Source organism: Trifolium pratense, linkage group LG5, assembly GCF_020283565.1.
Source record: "Trifolium pratense cultivar HEN17-A07 linkage group LG5, ARS_RC_1.1, whole genome shotgun sequence".
Classification (NCBI taxonomy): domain Eukaryota; kingdom Viridiplantae; phylum Streptophyta; class Magnoliopsida; order Fabales; family Fabaceae; genus Trifolium; species Trifolium pratense.
The window spans coordinates 40920510-40942918 of NC_060063.1; the positions used below are offsets into that span (position 1 = coordinate 40920510).

Here is a 22409-nt window from a genome sequence, read left to right on the forward strand (position 1 = left end):
TCTAAAAGCTAGTGAACCAAACACTCTCATATGATTCACATTTGGCTTGTGTCCTGACCAACATTCTTCTGGTGTGATACCCTTCAATCTCTTTGTAGGGCATCTGTTCAATGTATAGGTAGTAGTAGACACTGCTTCACCCCATAACTCCTTAGGTAAATGCTTCCCCTTCAGCATACACCTCACCATATCCATTATTGTTCTATTCTTCCTTTCAGCAGTCCCATTTTGCTGTGGAGTATATGGTGGGACTATGTCATGCACAATGCCTTCATTGTCATAGAATTTTGCAAATTCATGTGATACATACTCTCCACCCCCATCTGTTCTTAGGGTTTTGAGTCTCTTACCACTTTGTCTCTCAACTGTAGCTTTAAATTTCTTAAAAATTTCAAACACATCACTTTTCTTACTTATCAAGTAAGTCCATAGTTTTCTGCTAAAGTCATCTATGAAACTTACAAAGTACCTGTTACCTCCATTTGAATTCACTTGCATTGGACCACATACATCTGAATACACCACTTCAAGTACACTATTGGTTCTACTTGCTGCATGCTTGCTGAAGCTCCCTCTGTGCTGCTTTGACTGTACACACTCTTCACAAATCTCTTCAGGAATTTGCAGGCTTGGCATGCCTGTCACCATCTTTGATTTTTGCAGCAAGCTGAGGTCCTTGAAATTCAAGTGCCCCATTCTATAGTGCCATCTCCATTCTTCTCTACTTGATGCAGTCATCAAGCACTTGTGATTCAGAACATTGAGCCCAATCTTGAATGTCCTATTCTTTGACATTTCAGTTTTTAACATCAAGTTACCTTTAGTGTTGTACACTTTCAGCAACCTATTCTCCATTACAATTCTATAATCCTTTTCTAGCAATTGGCCTATGCTGAGTAGATTACATTTCATACCTGGTATGTACAATACACCAGAAATCACTGAACACTTGCCATCCTTTCTTTTGATGGTTACATCACCAATAGCTTGTACTGCAAGGCTGCTATTGTCTACAAACTTTACATTGTGATTCTGAGTAGCTTTTAGGCTTGTGAACCAGTCTTTCCTCCCTGTCATGTGTGTTGTACATCCAGTATCAAGATACCATTTCTCTTGAAGGTCACTTTCATCTTTTGTAGTTACAAGAAGCATCACTGAGCCTTCATCATCATCATCTTTAGCCATTTTGGCTTCAGCATCACTTGATTCCTCTCTGAATCTACATTCATCTGCAAAATGACCATAATTTTGGCAATTATAGCATTGAATGTGTTTCTTGTCAAACTTTCCTCTTCCACCTCTGCCACCTCTTCCTCCTCTTCCACCTCTTCCACCTCCATTGTAACCACCTCTACCACCATTGAACTGTTTCTTCTGATTTCCACCTCCTTTGGTATCTTGATTTTCTTTTCCATTTCCATTCTGATAACTATCTTTTCCCTTATTGCCTTGCCATTTACCCTTTCCTTTCTTATTCTTATTACCCTGCTGAACTTGTAATGCTATCTCACCATTGGATTTATCAGAATTTCTCTGATTCATCCTTTGTTCATGTGCTTCTAAAGAACCTTGTAGTTCCTCAACTTTGATACTGTCAAGATCCTTAGATTCTTCTATAGCAGCTACTACATAGTCAAACTTAGGAGTTAAAGATCTCAATATCTTTTCTACTCTCATTGTACCAGACACAATTTCTCCACAAGCTTTCATTTCATTAACTAATTTTGCAATTTTGGTGAAGAATTCACTTACAGTTTCTTTCTCTTCCATTTGTAGCTGTGCAAACTTGCTTCTTAGGGTTTGTAACTTCACTTTCTTCACCTTCTGATCTCCAGCATAAGCTGTAGCCAAGATATCCCAAGCTTGCTTAGCTGATTCACAATCTCCAACCTTTTCAAAGATATCGGGGCTTACACTTTGATGAATTATGAACAATGCCTTGTAGTCTTTCTTCTTCAATTCTTTGTGTTGTGTTCTTTGGACCTCTGTTGCACCTTCTGAGAGTGGTTCCACACCACTAATCACTTGTTCCATCACATCTTGATAATTGAACAAAACTTTCATCTGTTTGCTCCAATTATCATAATTCTTTCCATCCAAAATTGGTAGATTCGCAGGGAATTGACCATTGTTAAAGGTTGCCATGGTTAAAGCACGAACCAGGCTCTTGATGCCAGATGTTGGCGCAGCTGAAACTTGGCACAAAACTCTTTAAGCTCACACAGGCTTGGCAAGCAGGCAAGAACACACGCGCGCGTTGCACTGTCACTTGGCCTCGCCAATGAGCACAGATGCAGGATCTACTGTTCTTGCTGCAACAATGGCGTTTGAATGGAAAGAATGAAAAGCTTTTGTGTAATTGAAGAAGATGATGATTATAGGGGAAAATAGCTCAGTTTTTATTCATCCACTTGGGGGAAAAATTAGTTAGTTACACACACTAATATGAGCCAAGCTCTTTTTATACTAGATCACCACAAAGTTGGTGATTCTCTTAAGCTCTAACCAACTAATAACCTCCTAACAAACTCTAACAACCTAGGTAGAACAAAACCTAAATGACTCTAACAAACTCACTAACAAAACTAACTAACTTGCTTTAGAAGTAATTAGTTACACTTTCACTTTGTTGCTTGCACACCAAGCCAACTCATCAACAATATGAATTAGCTTATTAGAATCATTTAGATTTAACAGTATCTGGATTTGCTACAGTTATAAAACCACACAGTTTTGACGTAGTTTCAATCTCGGCCATTGCTTGTTGATCAGTCAGTTCTGATCAAATCAGCTGTAAAATCCATCAAAACAATCACAACCATACATAACAGATCGGACGGTCCACATTCAGAACTGCGTGAAAACTGTATGGAATATTACAGCGTGAAATCTGCTTCCCAATATGTGTACATACTATTCCCTTAGAATGATCAAGCTTATATAGCTCAAAAATTCAAAAATTAGTTACAAACTCATAAGCTCATGCTGCACCTATATATGGCAGGCCAAGCTAGTTCAGCTATGCGCCTATGTGTTGCGCTCATTTGAGCTTGTCAGCTTGCCCCTATCACGCGCCTAATGCAAGCTCTAACTAACAAAACTAACAACATCTAACTAACGTAATGGCTAAGAACATGTTCCTAACATACTAATTGTGTAACTAACATGTTCCTTGTTTCTTTCCTGCCATGGATCATCCATGAACAACATGACTGATCATTCATGATCAACCTAGACAACAAATTCTCACTCCTAATGGTGGTAAATGGTAATCCTCTCAACGCAAAGGCAAAGCAAATTCTTGACTTGTATGCTCCGCTTCAGGTTTAGCAATTGAGTGTTCCACGGTCTCAAATGCAGACCAACATACATAGTTTATTTGTTCATGTTTATAAAAAACAATGGGAATCAACACATAATGCTAATTCTATGTGAAATTCTTCAAATGAGTATTGTGATTTTTCTTTCTAAATGAAAATAAAAAAGAAAATACTAATTTCCAATCATGATCTGCTTCCAAACTCATTCATGGAATTTGTACTTCAAAGTTCAAACTTGTTGTCCAATTTCACCCAAAACCAATAGATGAATGAAGTAGTAAACATATTAAAAATTGACATAATAATATCCACGGGAAACCAACATTAGTCCATAATAAGAGACTCAAAAATTGATTCAATCCTATATTAAACCTCAACCAACATACCAATAGTAGTCCATAATAAGAGAATTGATTATTGCTAAGGAAAAAAATCCACGCGGAAACCACTTATTTATACATTATAAAAGAGAAAAAAGTTATAAAGTGTGATTCTAGATAAAAATTAACACTTAAAACCGTCCTATTTCCAATAAATAAAAAGATAAAAATTCATAAGTCCTAGCTCAACCGACAAAAAATGCCGAAATTGTTAGGTCGAATGTCAAAACCGGGGATCGAACCCCAACTCTCTCACCTGTGTGTGAGTTTACGATGACTTTTTCATTTCAATAACTCTAAAAGTTAATATTTTCATTTTTAAAATTTAAAGTAAATTTTCCCAAAGTAGCATTAAGAAAAAGAAAAAACAAGACTCCATAAGAGAGTAATAGCAAAAAGGAGGTGCAATAAGTAAAACCTCCGAAGAATAATAGACCAGGTTAACATTAGCCCATATTATGAACTGGTCCATCAGCAAAAACCCGACCCAAAATCAAAATTATTTCTAGGGTTTTGAGATTCAAAAATCTCTTGCATTTTCTTCACTGCGCCTCTTCTCTTCATCTAGTTCCTAACCGTTTTCGCATCTTCTTCAATTCCTTTCTCAAATAAAACTTCAAGATGCAGAACGAAGAAGGACAAATCACCGAGCTCTACATTCCTAGGAAGTGGTATAAGCTTTTGATAATCAATAATCACTTTTTTTTTATTGATTTGAAAAATTAGGGTTTAGTTGTTTATTTGTTGTTTCGTTTATGGAAGTTGATTTTTTTTTTTTTTTTTCTCTTTTGCAGTTCTGCTACAAACAGATTGATTACTGCTAAGGATCATGCTTCTGTTCAGATCAACATAGGTCATTTGGATGAGAGCGGTATTTACAATGGCACCTTCTCTACTTTTGCTCTCTGTGGCTTCACTCGCGCTCAGGTATTAATTTGGATTTTCATGGTTATTATTACTTGATTTGTGTTGGTTTAGGAGAATTAATTGATTAGGGTTTTTGTATAGTATGGTATGGTATTCCACTATTCCCAAATGTTATTTGATTATGTTGATTTAATAGTTAATTTGTTGTGTTTTTTAATTAAGCACTATACATGTTTATGATTATGTATTTAACTTTCTTATGTATAGAATCTGAAAATCTGAATTAGCTTATTTTCAAAGGGTTGAATCTGTTTTTCCTCTTTGCTATTTTATCTGTTTTGTGAAAACATTTTATTGGTTGCAAGGATACCTGGTTTACGCCAAATATAAATAAAATAATTGTGTTGAATTTTTGAAATGATTTGGTTTTAGTTGTTTAGACCAAAACTGGACGTTGAAGTGTGGGAATGGTTTAGAAAATTGACAGAAATGTTATAGCATGAATGAAATTCTGAGTAAAAGTTAACTAATTTATGCAACTGATACTAACTGTTTTTTGTCAAGGAGGTTATTTGGGATTAAATAATTTATACAACCGATGCCAACTTGGTTTTTCGACTTGGGAGTGTATTTGAAAGTAAAGAGTGAAAGTAACTAACATGGCATTTTGTAAAAAAAAATGCTATCGACTAAAACTTATCAAATTATTATAGCAGTGTTGGTTCATTAGAAACAGACATTCATGCTTTTAGTTTCTTGTGCGTGGCTTTAATAATGTTCATTTTTAGTTGTAATTATTGTATTTATTCTGACCTTGAGCATACTTTGATGTTCTATTGTTTACCTTTTTCTATTTTTAGGGAGATGCCGACAGTGGAATTGATCGCTTGTGGCAGAAAAAGAAAACTGAACTTAAGCAATAGATGACATGATCCTTGTTATGTGTTCTTTTTTTTTTTGACAGATTATGGATTGAGTTCAACTCTTGTTAGAGATAATGGATGATTTTTATCTATGTATTGCAATACTTGTTTTTAATTTCATTTGGTACCATCAAGGCATTCAACTAAACTAAAGTTGCTTTTTAACTAAGGGCTTCATAAAAATGGTTGATTTAGTTGTTTTTTTCTCGTTACACATGTCGTTTGTTTATGTTGGTTTCGCAGCTTTAGTTTCTGTGTCATGGTGCAAAATATTTGATGTTTCTTTTGTTTGCTATGTTTCTTTTTATTGAAAATGTGTTATATATATAATATGTGATGAATAGGCGGCCGCTTTCAACTTTGAATTTTGAACTAAACCATTTCAAACCAGCTTTTAAATTTTCAAAAGTATTTTAGGACATAAATTTTCAAAAGTATTTTAGGACATAACTTACCTAAATTTATTTGATAAATGTTATGTGTTGTTCATTAAATAATCCAAGTTATTCTTGACTATCGTTGGTAAAATCGTAATTTCTTTTAGTGATTGGAAAGTCAATTCAAAGGAAAGAAATAGAGAAACTAGAAACTAAATCCAACACTCACTTTATATGGTTAAAATTAATGATTGTCTTAAGTCTCAAATTAAGTTGTGTGACAGTGTTTCACCCTAATTAGAAAGTGAGTTTTGAAGAAAATGTTGAAAAAACGAGTTATGTGCATTTTTTCAAAGGAAAAATTCCAATTTACCTTCTTGACCTACTTTGATGTAGTTCATCAAAACTGCAAGAGAATGCTATAGCTAAAGTCGAATTAGAGACTAGCACAACACCTTAGGTCCATTTATTTTTTTGGTACAAACCTTGGGTGCATTTAGAACGAGCATTAATAGTAGTTAACAATATATTTCTTCAATAATGATTGTTTCATGAGAACAAAAATATTGAATTACTATAAAAAAAAATTTTAATTAATTGAAGGGGTTTTCTAATGGGATAATTGAAGGTATTTTCAAAATAATATTATCAAATATGTTGGTTTGAGTTTAAATTCGGGTAAAATGAGAAAAAAAAAATGCTAATCTAACATAATCGTTTAAGAAAAGCAAACAAACATGTTGTGTGTATGGTTATTATATTTTGGATCATCAAATTGATTATATTTGGGAGAGCAGAGGGAGAGTGATATTTTTTTATTCTTTTTTTCCTAATAAGAATTTAGGGTGATGGGTCCCATTTACTTTTTTTTAGGAGCAACTCAAACTCAAAATCTCTTATATCCGAAATCAATATTTTTACCACTTGATCAAATCCTTAATATTATGCTTAATCATAACTATATTTATCACATTCTTTATATTTCTAAAATTAACCTATGAGCTCAAATTACACAATAAACTTGCCACATGGACTTTTCTGTGGTGCGAAATGTTTTTTTATTATTTTACATGAATCAATTCAATATGACACTAGACTTCTTAAATCGTTAGAGTTGTCTCTTGATGAATAAAATTTAAAAACTTTTGTTTATAGATAATGGTTATGGGAGAGAAGAGACTCAATCTGTCATCATTAAGTAAAACAAGCTTGAACTGCTTTGCTAGGATGAGCTTGAACTAATTATGCCTTGTTCTTGTCAAAATGATTTAGATGATAGAACTACTGCTGTGTACATTGTTACTCTTAGACAAGTCCCTACTTCTCACTATCAGGATGAGTTGAGCAGACTTTATAACCACTTCAGACATAGTGCTTCTGGGAGAACCGGACATCACAAACCAAGGTACATCATCGCTTTCACGATCTTACTTTCTATTTGTTAAAATGTTTGTTTAGTAGTTAATATCTAAATAATCCATGGACAAGTTGTTTAAAAAACTTATCATGATTTTTGTAACATTCTAACTTTTTGGTACTTTGTACCATCCTTATTTCTTGACTTGTGATGTGAGATTATTTGTGAAAGTGAATGTTTGGTTTTTTTTCTCAGACATCAAAATGTTACAAAAGCAGATAAGAAACGCAGTTTTAACATTGCGCAAGTTCATGATTCGTTGTTGAAGAAGGTGTTTAAAGGGGAAAAGTATCTGAAACTCTGGAGCTATCATTACTTGATCAATGGATTTGCTGTACTTGTTAGCCAACAGCAGGTATGAACTATATATGTTACTTTTCATTTTGTATCATGATTTTTTCCTTACACCGTGAAAGAAATATGTGCTTGGTTTGGTTCCATATGTGATTTGATAAACTGCTTAAGTTAATTTTGAAATCACTTATAAAGGCAGAGAAGCTATCAAAGAGAAGAGAAGTGTCCAATGTGGTTTTGGATTTTTCTGTAAGAACTGCAACCACGCACACTCCACAGTTTCTTGGTCTGCAGCAGGGAGCTTTGGTTTCAATCGGTGGATTTGAAACTGCTGGAGAAGGAATCACTATTGCATTTGTTGACACTGGCATTGATCCTACACACCCAAGTTTCGCTGATGATAAATCTGAACATCCATTCAACTTTCCTGCTCGTTTTTCTGGCACCTGCGAGGTTACTCCGGATTTTCCATCTGGTTCTTGCAATAGGAAGCTTGTTGGGGCCCGTCATTTTGCAGCATCTGTTATAACCAGAGGAATGTTTGATTCAAATGAGGACTATGCTTCTCCCTTTGACGGTGATGGCCATGGCACGTGAGTATTTTGGCACTTGCTCCATTCTTTAAACTGTGCCTATCTTCTATATGGGCATGCTTTTCCACCAAATGTCCATTCTGACGTATCCTTAATATACAGGAACACAGCTTCTATTGCAGCTGGAAACCATGGAATTCCAGTGGTTGTTGCTGGGTATCATTTTGGTAATGCTAGTGGAATGGCTCCTCGCTCACAGTAATTATTCTTTAACTTTAGTAAAAAATTCTTATGCAACTATTATATAATCGTTGTGCCTGTTATAATCTGTTTATGCCAGCATGATTGATTTTTTTATTTATTTTAGATTTATGAATGTGTTCCATTTCACTCTTTTGCAGCATTGCTGTTTACAAGGCACTATACAAGGGATTTGGAGGATTTGCTGCAGATGTTGTTGCAGCTTTTGATCAGGTACATATATAGATAGACAGACAAGTGACTCATTGTTGTTCATGCCATTTATGTGTCTGCAGCAATACATGATAATTTTATTTGTGGCCAATTGTTGACACTAAATTTAAACCATTTGCCAATCCTATTGCATTTGCTTTTCTTTTGTTAATTTGAGCTCATATTTATTTATTTTTTAATTTTGATTAAGGGCATGCACAGTCTTGAATCAAAGAGTTACTGTAACCGTTAAGTATTGATAATTTGCTTCCATGAGGTCCCTTCAAAATCTGTTAACTAAACTGCATCCACAATTTTACATTTCTGGTAAGGCTTAATATATTATGATTAATTTAATTGTTTACAGGCAGCTCAAGATAGGGTTGATATAATATGCCTGTCAATCACTCCTAATATGCGTCCTCCCGGTATTGCAACTTTCTTCAATCCAATAGACATGGCATTGTTGTCAGCTATAAAAGCTGGTATCTTTGTTGTGCAAGCTGCTGGAAATACTGGACCATCGTCTATGAGCATGTCCTCCTTTAGTCCGTGGATTTTTACTATTGGTGCCACCTCTCATGATCGACTTTATACCAACTCGCTATCTCTTGGAAATAATGTGACTATACTCGGAGTTGGACTTTATTTAGACTAATGCTGCACGTGTATAAGCCTGAGCATGCTTCCCTATTCACGATCACTTGTTAATATATTGTTGAAGTTCCTCCATGAATGATGAAATGAGTCAATTGTTAATGTATGCAAATAATTTTTTTAGTATATCAGTGTTGCTATTGAGATTTATTATAACCAAGTTCTTAAAAGTTTTCTTTTATTACTATCCCAGCTAGCACATCTGAGAATACAATGTACAAATTGATTCATGCACATCATGCTTTGAACGATGACACAACAATTGCTGATGATATGTATGTTGGTGAGTGTCAAGATGCAAGTAAGTTCAATAAAGATTTGGTCCAAGGAAACCTCCTAATGTGTAGTTATACAATGCGGTTTGTTCTCGGTCTCTCCAGCATCAACAAGGCCTTAGAAACAGCCATGAATCTTAGTGCTGCTGGTGTTGTTTTCCCCATGTATCCTTCTGTCAACGGTTTTGAACTTAACCCAATTCCAATGAAAATTCTCGGCATAATAATTGCATTAGCAACTGATTCCAAGGTGCACATTTATATTGTCCCATTTTTCATATTGCCTTTTATTTTACTATACCGTAAATGTATATAGCATTTTAGTTGTTCTCATTATGTATATGTTGTTTTCAACTGGACAGATATTACTAGAATACTACAATTCTTCGATAGAAAAAGACGGTACTTCAGAAAAAATTGTTAAACTTGGGGCTTTTGCTAGCATTAATGGCGGACTAACGGCGAGCTATAGTAATGTTGCCCCTAGTGTTATGTATTACTCTGCAAGAGGACCAGATCCAGAAGACAGTCTTCCTCATGAATCTGACATTTTGAAACCCATTCTGGTAGCTCCTGGAAGTTTAATATGGGCTGCTTGGAGTTCTGATGTCACTGATTCAGATGAATTTCTAGGTTTGTAAATACATAAACAAACTTTTACTATAAAGCAAAGAGAAATGCTGGCAAAGCAATCTTTTATTGGCTGAAATTCACAAAGGTTCCACTAATTTATGTCGGTCTCATTGCATGAATTTCAGCCAATAACATAAAGAGAGTTAGAAAGAGTGTTAGAGTGTTTGCCGGCACTTCTCAAAAACAAAATGCAACCTAGTTAAACATGCCGTTGGTTCTTTTAAGTAAACATAACATCTTTATTAGGAAATGTGAATATATCTGATCAATATTTTCTACCATCAGGTGAAAATTCTGCAATGATGTCTGGCACAAGCATGGCTGCACCTCATGTTGCTGGTCTTGCTGCACTAATCAAGCAAAAGTTTCCCGATTTCAGTCCTGCTGCCATTGGATCTTCACTTTCCACCATGGCATCTCTGGATGACAACAGTGGGAAGCCAATAATGGCTCAGCGGACATATCCCTCCCCGGACCTAAACAAATCTCCAGCAACTCCCTTTGACATGGGAAGTGGTTTTGTAAATGCTACGGCAGCATTAAACCCAGGATTGTTTTTTGATTCAAGTAAGTCACTTAATGAACTTCTGAATCATTATACTTATAATGTCTGTGGAAGTTCTAATAATTCAGAAATTTAATCAATGATTGTGTGTAGAATAAGAGGGCTTGATAATTTATTTAACTGCAACAACTATATATATAAGCTTATTTAATTGTTTATTTGGCATGTAGTTTCTTTGTAGGTTATGATGATTACATGTCTTTTCTATGTGGTATCAATGGTTCAGCCTCTGCAGTGCTAGACTACACTGGTCAGAATTGTTGGATTCATAACTCGACTGTATATGGCTCTGATCTAAACTTGCTCTCAATCACTATAGCAAGGTTGGACCAATCTAGAGTAGTGCAGAGAACAGTACAAAACATTGCTGGAAATGAAACTTATAGTGTTGGTTGGAGTTCTCCATATGGAGTTTCAGTGAAAGTATCTCCAACTCGCTTCTCTATCGCCAATGGAGAGAGACAAGTCTTATCTGTGATCTTCAATGCAACAGGCAACAGGTCTACTGCCAGCTATGGAAGGATTGGATTGTTTGGTAATCAAGGTCACATAGTCAACATTCCTGTGTCAGTCATCGTTAAAATCTCACTATGAGATAATTAGCATGGTTAGCGCAAATTATAAATATAAATTTGTTAAATACATCTAAATGCTACACAACCTGAGGGGATGGAAAAGCGTGCATGTGTACCGAATTGAAATGTTTGATGCGGATTCCATTGCATTTGCTTACTTGTTTCGGTACAGATTCAGGCTACATCCAGCTCAAGTTGTGTTGACAGGGACACTAAACGTCATATCAGTGATAATTGTTGCCTAAATTTACCAAGAACAAGAAATCCAAAATGCAAGTCATCTAATAGTGACACACTTGACATTTTATTATCAGTAACCAGTTCTAGATGCCTTTAAGGATTGCTCTTAGTCAGTCACATTTCTTAAGCTGAACTTCCTTTGAGTGGTAAGATGATTCAATTGTATGATGTATGAAACTATATTTAGCTATATCACTGATTCAATTGTTAATTCAAGTAAGCCATGAACTTCTGAATTTTTATAATGTCTATGGAATTTCTAACATTTCAGAAATTTCAACAATGGTTGCAGTATAGGTTAGATAACATTGTGTGTAAAATAAGCTTATTTGAATTGTGTATGACATGTATTTCTCTAATGTTTTCTCAAGTTTCCTGCTTTCGACCCTTAATTCCCTGATATATATCGTAAGATTTACTAATGAATTATTAATAATTTCGCAGTAAGATTGGCAAGAGAATAATATTTAAAATTTTAAATGTTTAATAAGATACATTTTCTAAATTTGTATAGAGCACACAAAATCTCATAAATCGCCTTTATTGTATGAAACGGAGTTTAACCATACTATCTAAAGATAGTGGTAGAAATGCATATCAATTTTTACCATATATTTCAACACCTGACCTCAAATTTCAACTTTTGCATTATTTATCAAATAGTAGCTTTTAGTAGGACTCCTAATATCAGATTTTTTCATGAGAGAGTCCCTGGCAGCTTTTAGTTGGCGAACAGCAACTCTAATGCCAATGCGGTCATCTGGATTATCTAAAGTGCAAGACATGCCTACTCCCATAATTGCATCCACACAATGGATTAGTAGATTGGTATCTTCTCTAGCAGGATCATCATGAAAAATGAGAGATAGTAGCTGAGGGTCAATGACTTGTACAGTCTTGAAGTTATAATTAGTCTCATTTAATTATAAGCTACGAAAAGTTATAATCAAGTATCAATCATAATTCACAAGATATTGAAGTCAATTACATTTAAAATCATCGGACAATCAACATATACAACAAGTCTAACACGCATAGACAATTATCACAAATTTCAAACATATGTGTCACATATCAAATATCAAATAATGTACACATAACCTAATGCAAATCTAATGCTTCAACTTCATGCTATGTCATCCTAGACATTTCTAATGCATGTGGTACCATCTTCTTTATTAGAGTATCTCACCTCTAATATCATTCTTTATCAGATAAATATAATCCGATATCCTTCTTTATTGGAATATCTGAAGGTGTGAAAACACAAGAAGGGGGGGGGTTGAATTGTGTTTTAGCCAAGTTAAAACTTTTTCAAGTTCTTAACTCAACTTCGTTAGCAGCGGATAAATAACACAAACAAAAGCAAGATAGAGAGAGAGATCACACAAGCAATTTATACTGGTTCCTCTCACAAAACGAGAGTAGTCCAGTCCCCTTGCACTTCCAAGGGATTTCACTATAATCACACAAGATTACACCTGCTCAAGCACACAAGCAAGAGACTTCTCAACAATGCTCAAGCACACAAGCTTAAGACTTCACACTTAAGCACACAAGCTTAAGACTTCACACTTAAGCACACAAGCTTAAGTTTCCTCAAATAATAGTAAAGTAATATAACAATATACAAATGCTCTTAGATGAACCTAAAGAGAGCAAATACAAAGAGTACAGAGTATTTGACTAAAGTGCAAAAACACTTAACAGATGTTCAGAGCTTGTATATCACAGAGTTCAGAGTTTGTTCAGCGCACGTTCAATCCTTAATAATTGTATATATGTTGCAGCTTATCCTTCTAGTATATATATCACCAGAAAAGAGTCGTTGCAAAAAGAACCGTTGGAGTTGATAATCTTTTGTCTTCAAGCAGTCTGTCTTGATGCAGTTTGGTTGTATCTAAAACTAAGAAAGAGTTTCAGGTACTTTGACTACAGCAGAGAAGACTTTCCTTATTCAGCTAACAAAACTGAAGACCACGTTCTCAAGTTAGAACAGACAAACAGAGGGTAGCTGAACTGATCAGGCTTGAAAGGTCCTTTTCTTCATTGGTAGAAGAGTTGACTTGCAAAGGGAATCTTCACAGATATCAAAATGATCTTCAGAGGTTGATGACGCTTTAGTCACTCAAGAAGTTCTGAAGACTTCATCCTCTGAAGGTTGTAACTTCTGAAGTCCAACATCTTCTGAGCGCTTGTGAACTTCTGAATTCACATCCTCTGAACTTCATATGATGCTTATATCTGCGCACTTAAAATAAATTTTTAGTCCTTCCAATTGTTAATTAATACTTTGTTATCATCAAAACCTTTATAGATTTAGGGGCAAACATTTTTAAATCAATTTTGTTCCAACAATCTCCCCCTTTTTGATGATGACAAACATCAGTATTAATTGACAATTGTTGTTAAATTAACTTATCATGTTTCTCTTAGGTTTATGAGGTTTGCAAGCTCCCCCTAAGATTGATATTCCATAAAGTCTGAACTTTATGTTTTATCCATGATATTTTAATTTAGTATAAGATTAAGATGGTTTGAAATAAAACAAATTTCATATCTTTCTTCAGAGTGAGAGGTTTGCAAGCTCTCCCCCTAAGTCTCATAAGACTAAGTTAAAATTGCACTCTTAACTTATCCTTACTTATGAAATTTATTTCAGTTTCAACTAACTTAGTCTCCACCTTGAAATACGTAAAACAACTTAAAAGTAACAACTTTTAACATAACGGATAAAAGCGAGATAAAAGTGGTTTCAGTTTTGAACTTATCACTTATCAATTAATGCGTAACTACTCCCCCTTTTGTCATTATCAAAAAGTAAAAACAAAGTTATATAACCAAGACAGTCAAAGAAGAAGAGTGGTTGTGACAAAGGTGAATTAATTTCAAAAACGAAAACCAACGCGCTCAAAGGTTTATAAAAAGGTGAACGAGTTAACATGCCTTCTTCACGTAAAAACAAGAGTAAACAAGTGAAACAAGAGAGATTAGGAATAATGAAAAGATTTAGTTTACGCATCGCAGAGTTTAAGAGAAAGAAGAACGAAGAGAAACGCGAAAACGATGAAAAAAATAAAGAAGACAACAAGAAACCACAAGACGCTGAGATAATAATCATCTCATCAGATTCTGAAGCTGAAGAGAATGAAGATGATGCTGACTATGTTGAGTTCTTGGCTAGCTATGTTCCAGAAGAGGAACAAGAAGAAGAAGAACAAGAGCAAAACCCGGATCCCATAGAAATTTCATCAGATGATGCTGAGGAGAAATCAGAGATTTCTTCTGAGTTTTATCCATCTGAATAGGATTAGGTTGTCTTTTTCTTTTTCTTTTTACCAATGTACTCAACATTGTTAGATCATTAATAAAAAAATTTCGTTTTAAAAAGCATCTTGTGTTCTTATGTTCTTATTTATCAAGAAAATATAAATATCAAGTGAACATGAAAGAAGTAAGCAAGCAAAACATAAACAAAACAACTTGAAATAGATAAACCAGAAAAAGTGTTCAGAAGATAAACAAGAAAATAAAAAGAAAGCTTAAAACAGGTGCATAGAATCCTAGGGTTTCTTAAGAAAGGCTAAAAGTTGGTCAAATTTGTCGTTCAAAGATCCCACGTTGGAAACCAGACCATCCACTTTGGATTCCAAGTTGAGGTGAGCTGTCCTTTGCCTTTCCAAACCTTCTTGCTGCTCCCTCAGAGCTTCTTGAAAGATCTGCAACTGATCAGCCACAACAGGAGCTTGATCTTGAACCAAAGGCGCTTGTTCTTCAATCAAAGGTGCCTTGCCTTTATCAGAGGGTTCACCTTCCTCTGGGTAATCAATCATCAGCACATCTTCTTGATTCTGAAAAGCAATCACATCATCCTCTGAAATGTCCTCTGGTTGCAACTCAGTTGCCAACTGGGCAACTCTTGCAGCAGCTTCTTCTAACCTTTCAGACTCAGACCTCTGAGCTTCAAGACTCTGAAACAGCTTAGAGTCTATCCAGATGACTTTGAAAGCGTTCAGACGTTGTTCAGCAGCAGCAAGTGCTTCCAGCTTAGCACGTTCAGATTCAGCATGATTGAAAGTTGTAATCCTCTTCAATGCAGCCCTAGCCATACTTTCCCTCATGAAGTTTATAACATCCTGATCTCTCTTACCAACTACAGCCTTAATCTCTTCAGCAGCATCATCCAAAGCAGTGCAAATCCTTGCCTTAATGCTTGACACTTCTAGGTCCACATCAGAAGGACAAACTAAAAACCTGTCCTTTAACATAGATAATCTAACCAAGTCATCATGAAACTGAGTGGATAGATTACTAAAAGGGTTAGATGTTGAGGGTGAAGGATTGGGAATGGTAGAGAGATTAGGTGTTTCAGTAGCAGGGTTGTCAATAAACACAACTTCTGCCTCTGAAGACTTGGGAGCACAGGTGTGAATACGCTCAGGAGAAGCATGTTCAGCACTTGGGTTAGGATGGGGTTCAGGGGTTGGTTCAGATGATGAGATGTCAGAAGTTGATTCAGGGTAAATATGTTCAGGAGATGGTTCAGGAGATTTATGTTCAGGGGTTGGTTCAGGATGTTTAAGTTGTGATGATGGTTCAGCAGGTTTAATTGGAGATGGTTGTTTTGTGGTTGAAGCTTGTTCAGGGTTAGGAATAAGTGATTTAGGTTCAGATGGTGATGAAGGTTTTTGGGTGAAAGTTTGATTATTGAGAGGGTCTGGACTAAGATGTTTCTCTAGTTCAGACAAAGGATTGTCAGAGGTTGGAATATCAGAGGTTGGTAAAACAGTTCTGAGAGGTTTGGTGTAACCTATTCCAATCTCATTTTCATTAAAGATGAACTTAGTAGATTTACCTTTAGGAGTAGGAGCAGGTCTTTTCCTCAAGCGTGTAACCAGAGTCTCTTCATCAGATTCAGTCTCATCTTCTGACTCAGATTCTTCAGATGAACTGTCTACCTCAACAACAGCAGGCTCTTTTGAAGCTTCTTCAGTAGCCTTGGCAGCAGATTCTTCATGTTTTCTCTTAGTCCTTTGCTCAGCCATAGATTGTTCAACTTTAACTTTCTTTTGAGCCAAAAGATCTGGCTTAGGTAGATCATCTTGAGCTTCAGCCTTTCTCTTTTGCTTCCTAGAAGGGTTATACTGGTTTGCAGGAGCCTTTGGAACCATACTCCTATCAACAACAAATCCTTCTTGCCTGAGCACTTCCAAATAGTCCTGAATTACATGCTCAGCATCAGCTTCAGAAATAACAGGGTAGCCTTCAACGTACAGACGATTTTCAAGCCTAACAGACAATTCTTTAGGAGGAGCAACAGGCTTAGATGCAATCAAACGCATCTTGGATAGAAAACTAGCATTCAGAATCTCTGGATAAAACTTCTTCTGAACTAGTTCTGGGTGGAACTTCTGCAGGTTCTGAATCACGTGACCTTGATATAGTAGATCTGACAACAACCTGGGATAAACTATAGTAGTTTTCCTCTGAGACTTACTTGCAAAAATTGCTTCACAAATCCGTTCAAAAAAGTAATCTCCAAGATTAACTCTCTTCCTTGTCAGAAGGAAATATAACAGATGACGATGCGTCCAGGAGATTGTATCAGTCCCTCCAACTCTTGGACTGATAGAAGCAAGGATTATCTTGAACAAAACTCTGCACTCGTCAGTCAATCCTTTGACTTTCCCTTTCAGCTTGAAGTCAGTGCAGATGAGATGCAGAAGATCATCTCTATATCTGGTATCCTTTTCAAAAGCATCTAACTCTATCCCAGAGTTAGGTAGACCAAGAAGAGCATTGAAATGAATTGGTGAGAAAGCCATATTCATCCCACAGATGTTAGACCTAATCTGAACACCTGTAAATTCCAGCAAGCCCATTTCCTTCCTAGTTTTACCCTTCAGACTAGGATTCCTCTCAATAGCAGCAATCTCTTCCTTCTTTGCTTCATGTTTATCAAACACTCTTGCTTTCATCCAAAATTTCTTAAGCAAGTCTAGGTAGATAGGACCGTTAAGCATGTCGAAGTACTTATCCCATCTTTGTGATGTAAAGTACTGCTTAACTTCAAAACCATTTGCAGAAAGACTATCAAAATCCACAATCTTCTCAGACAGAAAGCAAAGTTCAGATTCAGGAAACTCCATCTCGTTCCCAACAATCTGAAGATTCTTGAACATAAACGGTGGAATCTTTGTTGAAGAAGATGACGAAGGTCCGGCCATTGTTGGAGATTAGGGTAGGGTTTGAAAACTAACGAGAGAGAAAGAAATTTTGTTGGAGGTTTAGAGAGAAAAAGAAAGTGTAGGTTGTGAGAGTGAGAAGTGTGCAAGTGTATTGTGTAAGTTTTATTTAAATGAGTACAGTTAACATGAAAATAGCAAATTTGGGAAGTTACGCTAATTGACAGAAAGTTGAATACCAAAAATCATCATTAACCACCCACTACCTGACACACGTAGACCACGTGCAGAAATTTACTCGGTAACTGCTATTTTAATGGACAACTGTTCAGCAGCGAATGCTAAACGTTTCCACTTAAATAGTTCAGAGCCTCTGAGTTATTTAAAATTCTCTATCAGAGTTAGGTACTTCAGAGCTTGTGTTTCAGATGATCTGAATCATAAGTTCTGATATACATAACTTCTTACACTTTAAAAGCCCAAAAAAAAAAATTTTCATTCAGAGATTGAAAACATGTTCAGATGTTTCTTTATAAAATCAAATCTTTCAACAGGTAAGGCTTTAGTAAATATGTCAGCCCATTGATTTTCAGTATCAACAAACTTAATATCTATAATGCCTCTCTGAACATAATCTCTGATAAAATGGTGTTTAATTTCAATATGTTTGGCTCTAGAGTGTAGGATAGGATTTTTAGATAAGTGAATGGCTGCAGTATTATCACAATATAAAGGAATATTGTTACTGCTTACTTGATAATCTTCCAACTGATACTTTAGCCAGAGTAGTTGTGTACAACACTTAGCTGCTGAAATGTATTCTGCTTCTGCTGTAGACAAAGCTATAGTAGTTTGTCTCTTACTAGCCCAGGAGATAAGGTTTTCACCAACAAATTGACAATTGCCACTTGTGGATTTTCTTTCAATTTTATCTCCAGCATAGTCAGCATCACAGAATCCATTTAGCACATAATCATTGGATTTCTTATAGAGAAGTCCAAGATTAGTTGTTCCTTTCAGATACCTAAAGATTCTCTTTACAGCAGTAAGATGAGACTCTCTAGGATCTGACTGGAATCTTGCACATAAGCATACACTGAATAAAATATCTGGTCTAGAGGCTGTCAGATAGAGTAAGGAACCAATCATACCTCTGTAGACCTTTTGATCTACTTTTCCTTCATCATCTGACTTGCTCATGTTGGTAGTTGAGTGCATAGGAGTGTTCATTATCTTGCAGTCATCTAGATTGAACTTCTTCAGAAGTTCCTTGGTATATTTTGATTGATGAACATAAGTTCCTTCCTTCTTCTGATTGATTTGAATTCCAAGAAAGAATTTCAATTCTCCCATCATGCTCATTTCAAATTCATCCTGCATTATCTTAGAAAAATTCTTGCACAAGGAAGCATTAGTTGAACCAAAAATAATATCATCAACATAAATTTGAATGATTAAAATGTCTTCTTTGGTTGTTTTTCTAAAGAGTGTGCAGTCAACCTTTCCTTTTTCAAAACCTTTTTCAAGAAGGAAATTACTGAGTCTATCATACCAAGCTCTTGGAGCTTGTTTCAGACCATACAGTGATTTCTTCAATTTAAAAACATGTTCTGGGTTTGAGACATCTTCAAAACCAGGAGGTTGCTTAACATACACTTCTTCAGAAATAAAACCATTTAAGAAGGCACTTTTAACATCCATCTGATACAATGTTATTCCATGATTAACAGCATAAGATAGAAGTAACCTGATTGCTTCAAGTCTAGCAACTGGTGCAAAGGTTTCAGTATAGTCAATCCCCTCTTGTTGACTATAACCTTGTGCAACCAATCTAGCCTTGTTCCTTACCACTTCACCTTGTTCATTCAGCTTGTTTCTGAATACCCATTTTGTTCCAATAATGTTCTTGTGTGAAGGCTTAGGCACTAGAGTCCACACATCATTCCTTTGAAATTGATTCAGCTCTTCTTGCATTGCTACAATCCAAGCATCATCTTTCAGAGCTTCATCAATCTTTGAAGGTTCCATCATTGAGATAAGACCAACTAAAGATTCCTCATTTCTTAGTTGAGATCTTGTCTTCCTTGGACTATCCTTGTTGCCTAATATCAGTTCCTCTGGATGTGATGATTTGTATTTGAAAGTATTTCTTGGGGGCTCATCATCTTCAGACTCATCAACATCAGGTTCAGCAGTTGCTTCAGTTCTTTGTTGTTCAGAGTCTGTAGGAACTGTTGTATTCAGAGGTTCTTCAGAGAATGGATGTTCTGAATAGTTTGGAATATCTGAATATTGATCCTCTGATACCTGAAATCTAGACAAACCTTCCACAAGCTCTGACACTTGGTCAGGCTCTTTGTCATCAAATTTGACATGCATAGTTTCTTCCACAGTATGTGTTTCAGAAATATACAGTCTGTATGCTTTTGAGCGTTCAGAGTATCCTATAAAAATACCCTTATAACCTCTAGCATCAAATTTCTTTAGATGGACTTTGTTATTTAAGATGTAACACGTACATCCAAACTGATGAAAATAAGAAATATCAGGTTTTCTTCCTTTGAACAATTCATAAGCAGTTTTGTTCAACTTAGATCTGATATAGATTCTATTTTGAACATAACATGCTGTGTTTACAGCTTCTGCCCATAAGAACTTTGCTACATTAGTTTCATGCATCATGGTTCTGGCCATTTCTTGCAGAGTTCTATTCTTCCTTTCAACAACCCCATTTTGTTGAGGAGTTCTAGGAGAAGAGAATTCATGCAGAATGCCATATTTTTCACAAAAGTTTTCAAAAGGTTCATTTTCAAATTCTCCACCATGATCACTTCTAACTTTTAAAATGGTGTAGCCTTTTTCATTTTGAATTTGTTTACAGAAGATGCTAAACTCATCATAAGCTTCATCTTTTGTTCTTAGGAATTTTACCCAAGTCCATCTACTGTAATCATCGACAATTACTAATCCATACTTCTTTCCATTGATAGAGGCAGTTTGAACTGGCCCAAAAAGATCGATGTGAAGAAGTTCCAATGGTCTTGAGGTAGAGACAATGTTCTTAGGTTTAAAAGAAGATTTTGTAATCTTTCCTTTTTGACATGAACCACAAAGTGTGTTTGAGTGATATTTGATTTTAGGTAAACCTCTGACAAGGTCAAGCTTGCTAAGCTTAGAGATTAACCTCCAGTTAGCATGGCCTAACCTCTTATGCCAGATCCATTTTTCTTCACTCAAGGTCAAAAGACACATCACTTTTTGTTCATTCAAATCAGAAAGATTAATTTTATAAACATTGTTCTTTCTCAGACCTTTGAATATAATGGAGTTATCAGATTGTTTAGATACAGTACATGATTCCTTATTAAAGACAACTACATAACCATTGTCGCAAAATTGACTTATGCTCAATAAGTTATGTTTGAGTCCATCTACTAACCAAACATCATTAATAGATAGGGAAGAATTACCTACTGTACCTGTACCTATTATCTTTCCTTTTTGATTGCCTCCAAAGCCAACAGATCCTCCTTCTTTCATAGTCAGCTTAGAAAATAGTTGTTTGTCACCAGTCATATGCCTTGAACATCCACTATCCAAATACCATGAATGATTCATGATACTTCTTTGAGTGGCAGGCTGTATGAGAAACAACTTTAATCATTGCGATAGAACTCTTCATCAAGGTTAATGATAAAGTCATCCCAGTATTCTTCCTCTTCATTGTCCAAGTTCTGATTGTTAACTTGAGAACTTGTCAACCATGTGTCTAGGACATAAGCCCTTCTTCCTTTGCATAGGACTTGTTTCCATACTCTAGGTAGGACATATCCTTTCCTAGTTGGTAAATCTGAATGATACATTATTTCAGCTTTTGGTACCCATCTTCTGGGTCCACGCTTGTTAGTCCACACATGCTTACTGTGTTGTTGAGTGTGAGAGAAAGATTTTGGTTTGGAATAATAACTCTTTTGAAAATGTTTCTTAGTTTGAGTTCTGTTATTATTCCAGGACTTGGATTGTTTATGCTCCCAGAGTTTGTATTTATTACCAATCCATTGATTTGATTGATTATATTTACTGACTCTAGAATCATAAATAATCTTAGTCCTATGTTGCCTCTGAGGTTTGAGGTTTGACTTTCTTTTAAAAACTTCTGAGCCTTTAGGTTGACTTTTCTCAGGAACTAGAATTCCTCTGATTCCAGAAGTTGAAGCCTCAGATTTTGAAGCTTTCAGAACATCTGAACTAATATTATCAGGTTCTGAATAGCTTTTATCTTCTGAGCTTTTCTTCCCAGATCCTGAGGAACTTGGTTCCTCTGAGATGTCATTTCCCAAATCTCTCAGATTATCATCCTCATTTTCCAGAGAACCAACTTTCTTTCCTTCTTCACTCTGAGGTACAACATAGTAAACCCAAGATTTTCCAACCTTTTTGGCAGAGGTTTTCAGCTTTGAATATGTTCTACCATATTCATAGCCAAGTCCCTCTCCTCTATGTCTCATGACATTATAAACAAGATTAGCAGCTTTGCTCTTACCAAGGTTGAGATGCACAAACTGTTGAAGAGCTATTTCCTGCTCATCAATAGGTTTGTGACAAACAGCACAACCTTTTTCAAAGTCATTTACTCTATTCAGAGTTTCTTGATATAGACCTTGAAAATGTTCTGCTTGTTCAGTCAGAGTGTTAAGCTTTTCTTGTAAAACTTT

General features: G+C 35.6%; 1 protein-coding gene and 1 pseudogene across 1 annotated transcript; both read left to right on the plus strand.

The window, feature by feature from the left end:
• The first annotated feature begins 4137 nt into the window (after window positions 1-4137).
• Window positions 4138-5702, plus strand: LOC123883841 (40S ribosomal protein S21-2). The gene is made up of 3 exons (XM_045932782.1): window positions 4138-4371; window positions 4495-4627; window positions 5428-5702. Exons 1-3 carry the CDS (start codon window positions 4322-4324, stop codon window positions 5488-5490), a joined length of 246 nt encoding a protein of 81 aa, XP_045788738.1. The 5' UTR covers window positions 4138-4321; the 3' UTR covers window positions 5491-5702.
• Window positions 5703-5705: 3 nt separating this feature from the next.
• LOC123886673 lies at window positions 5706-11509 on the plus strand (annotated as a pseudogene).
• Window positions 11510-22409: the final 10900 nt, after the last annotated feature.

Excerpts from the sequence above, each read along its gene's own strand:
- LOC123883841 (XM_045932782.1), top strand. The coding sequence starts at position 4,322 with ATGCAGAACGAAGAAGGACAAATCACCGAGCTCTACATTCCTAGGAAG. Across the intron at positions 4,372-4,494 it reads CTCTACATTCCTAGGAAGTG|TTCTGCTACAAACAGATTGA; the intron begins GTATAAGCTTTT and ends TCTCTTTTGCAG. Across the intron at positions 4,628-5,427 it reads GTGGCTTCACTCGCGCTCAG|GGAGATGCCGACAGTGGAAT; the intron begins GTATTAATTTGG and ends TTCTATTTTTAG.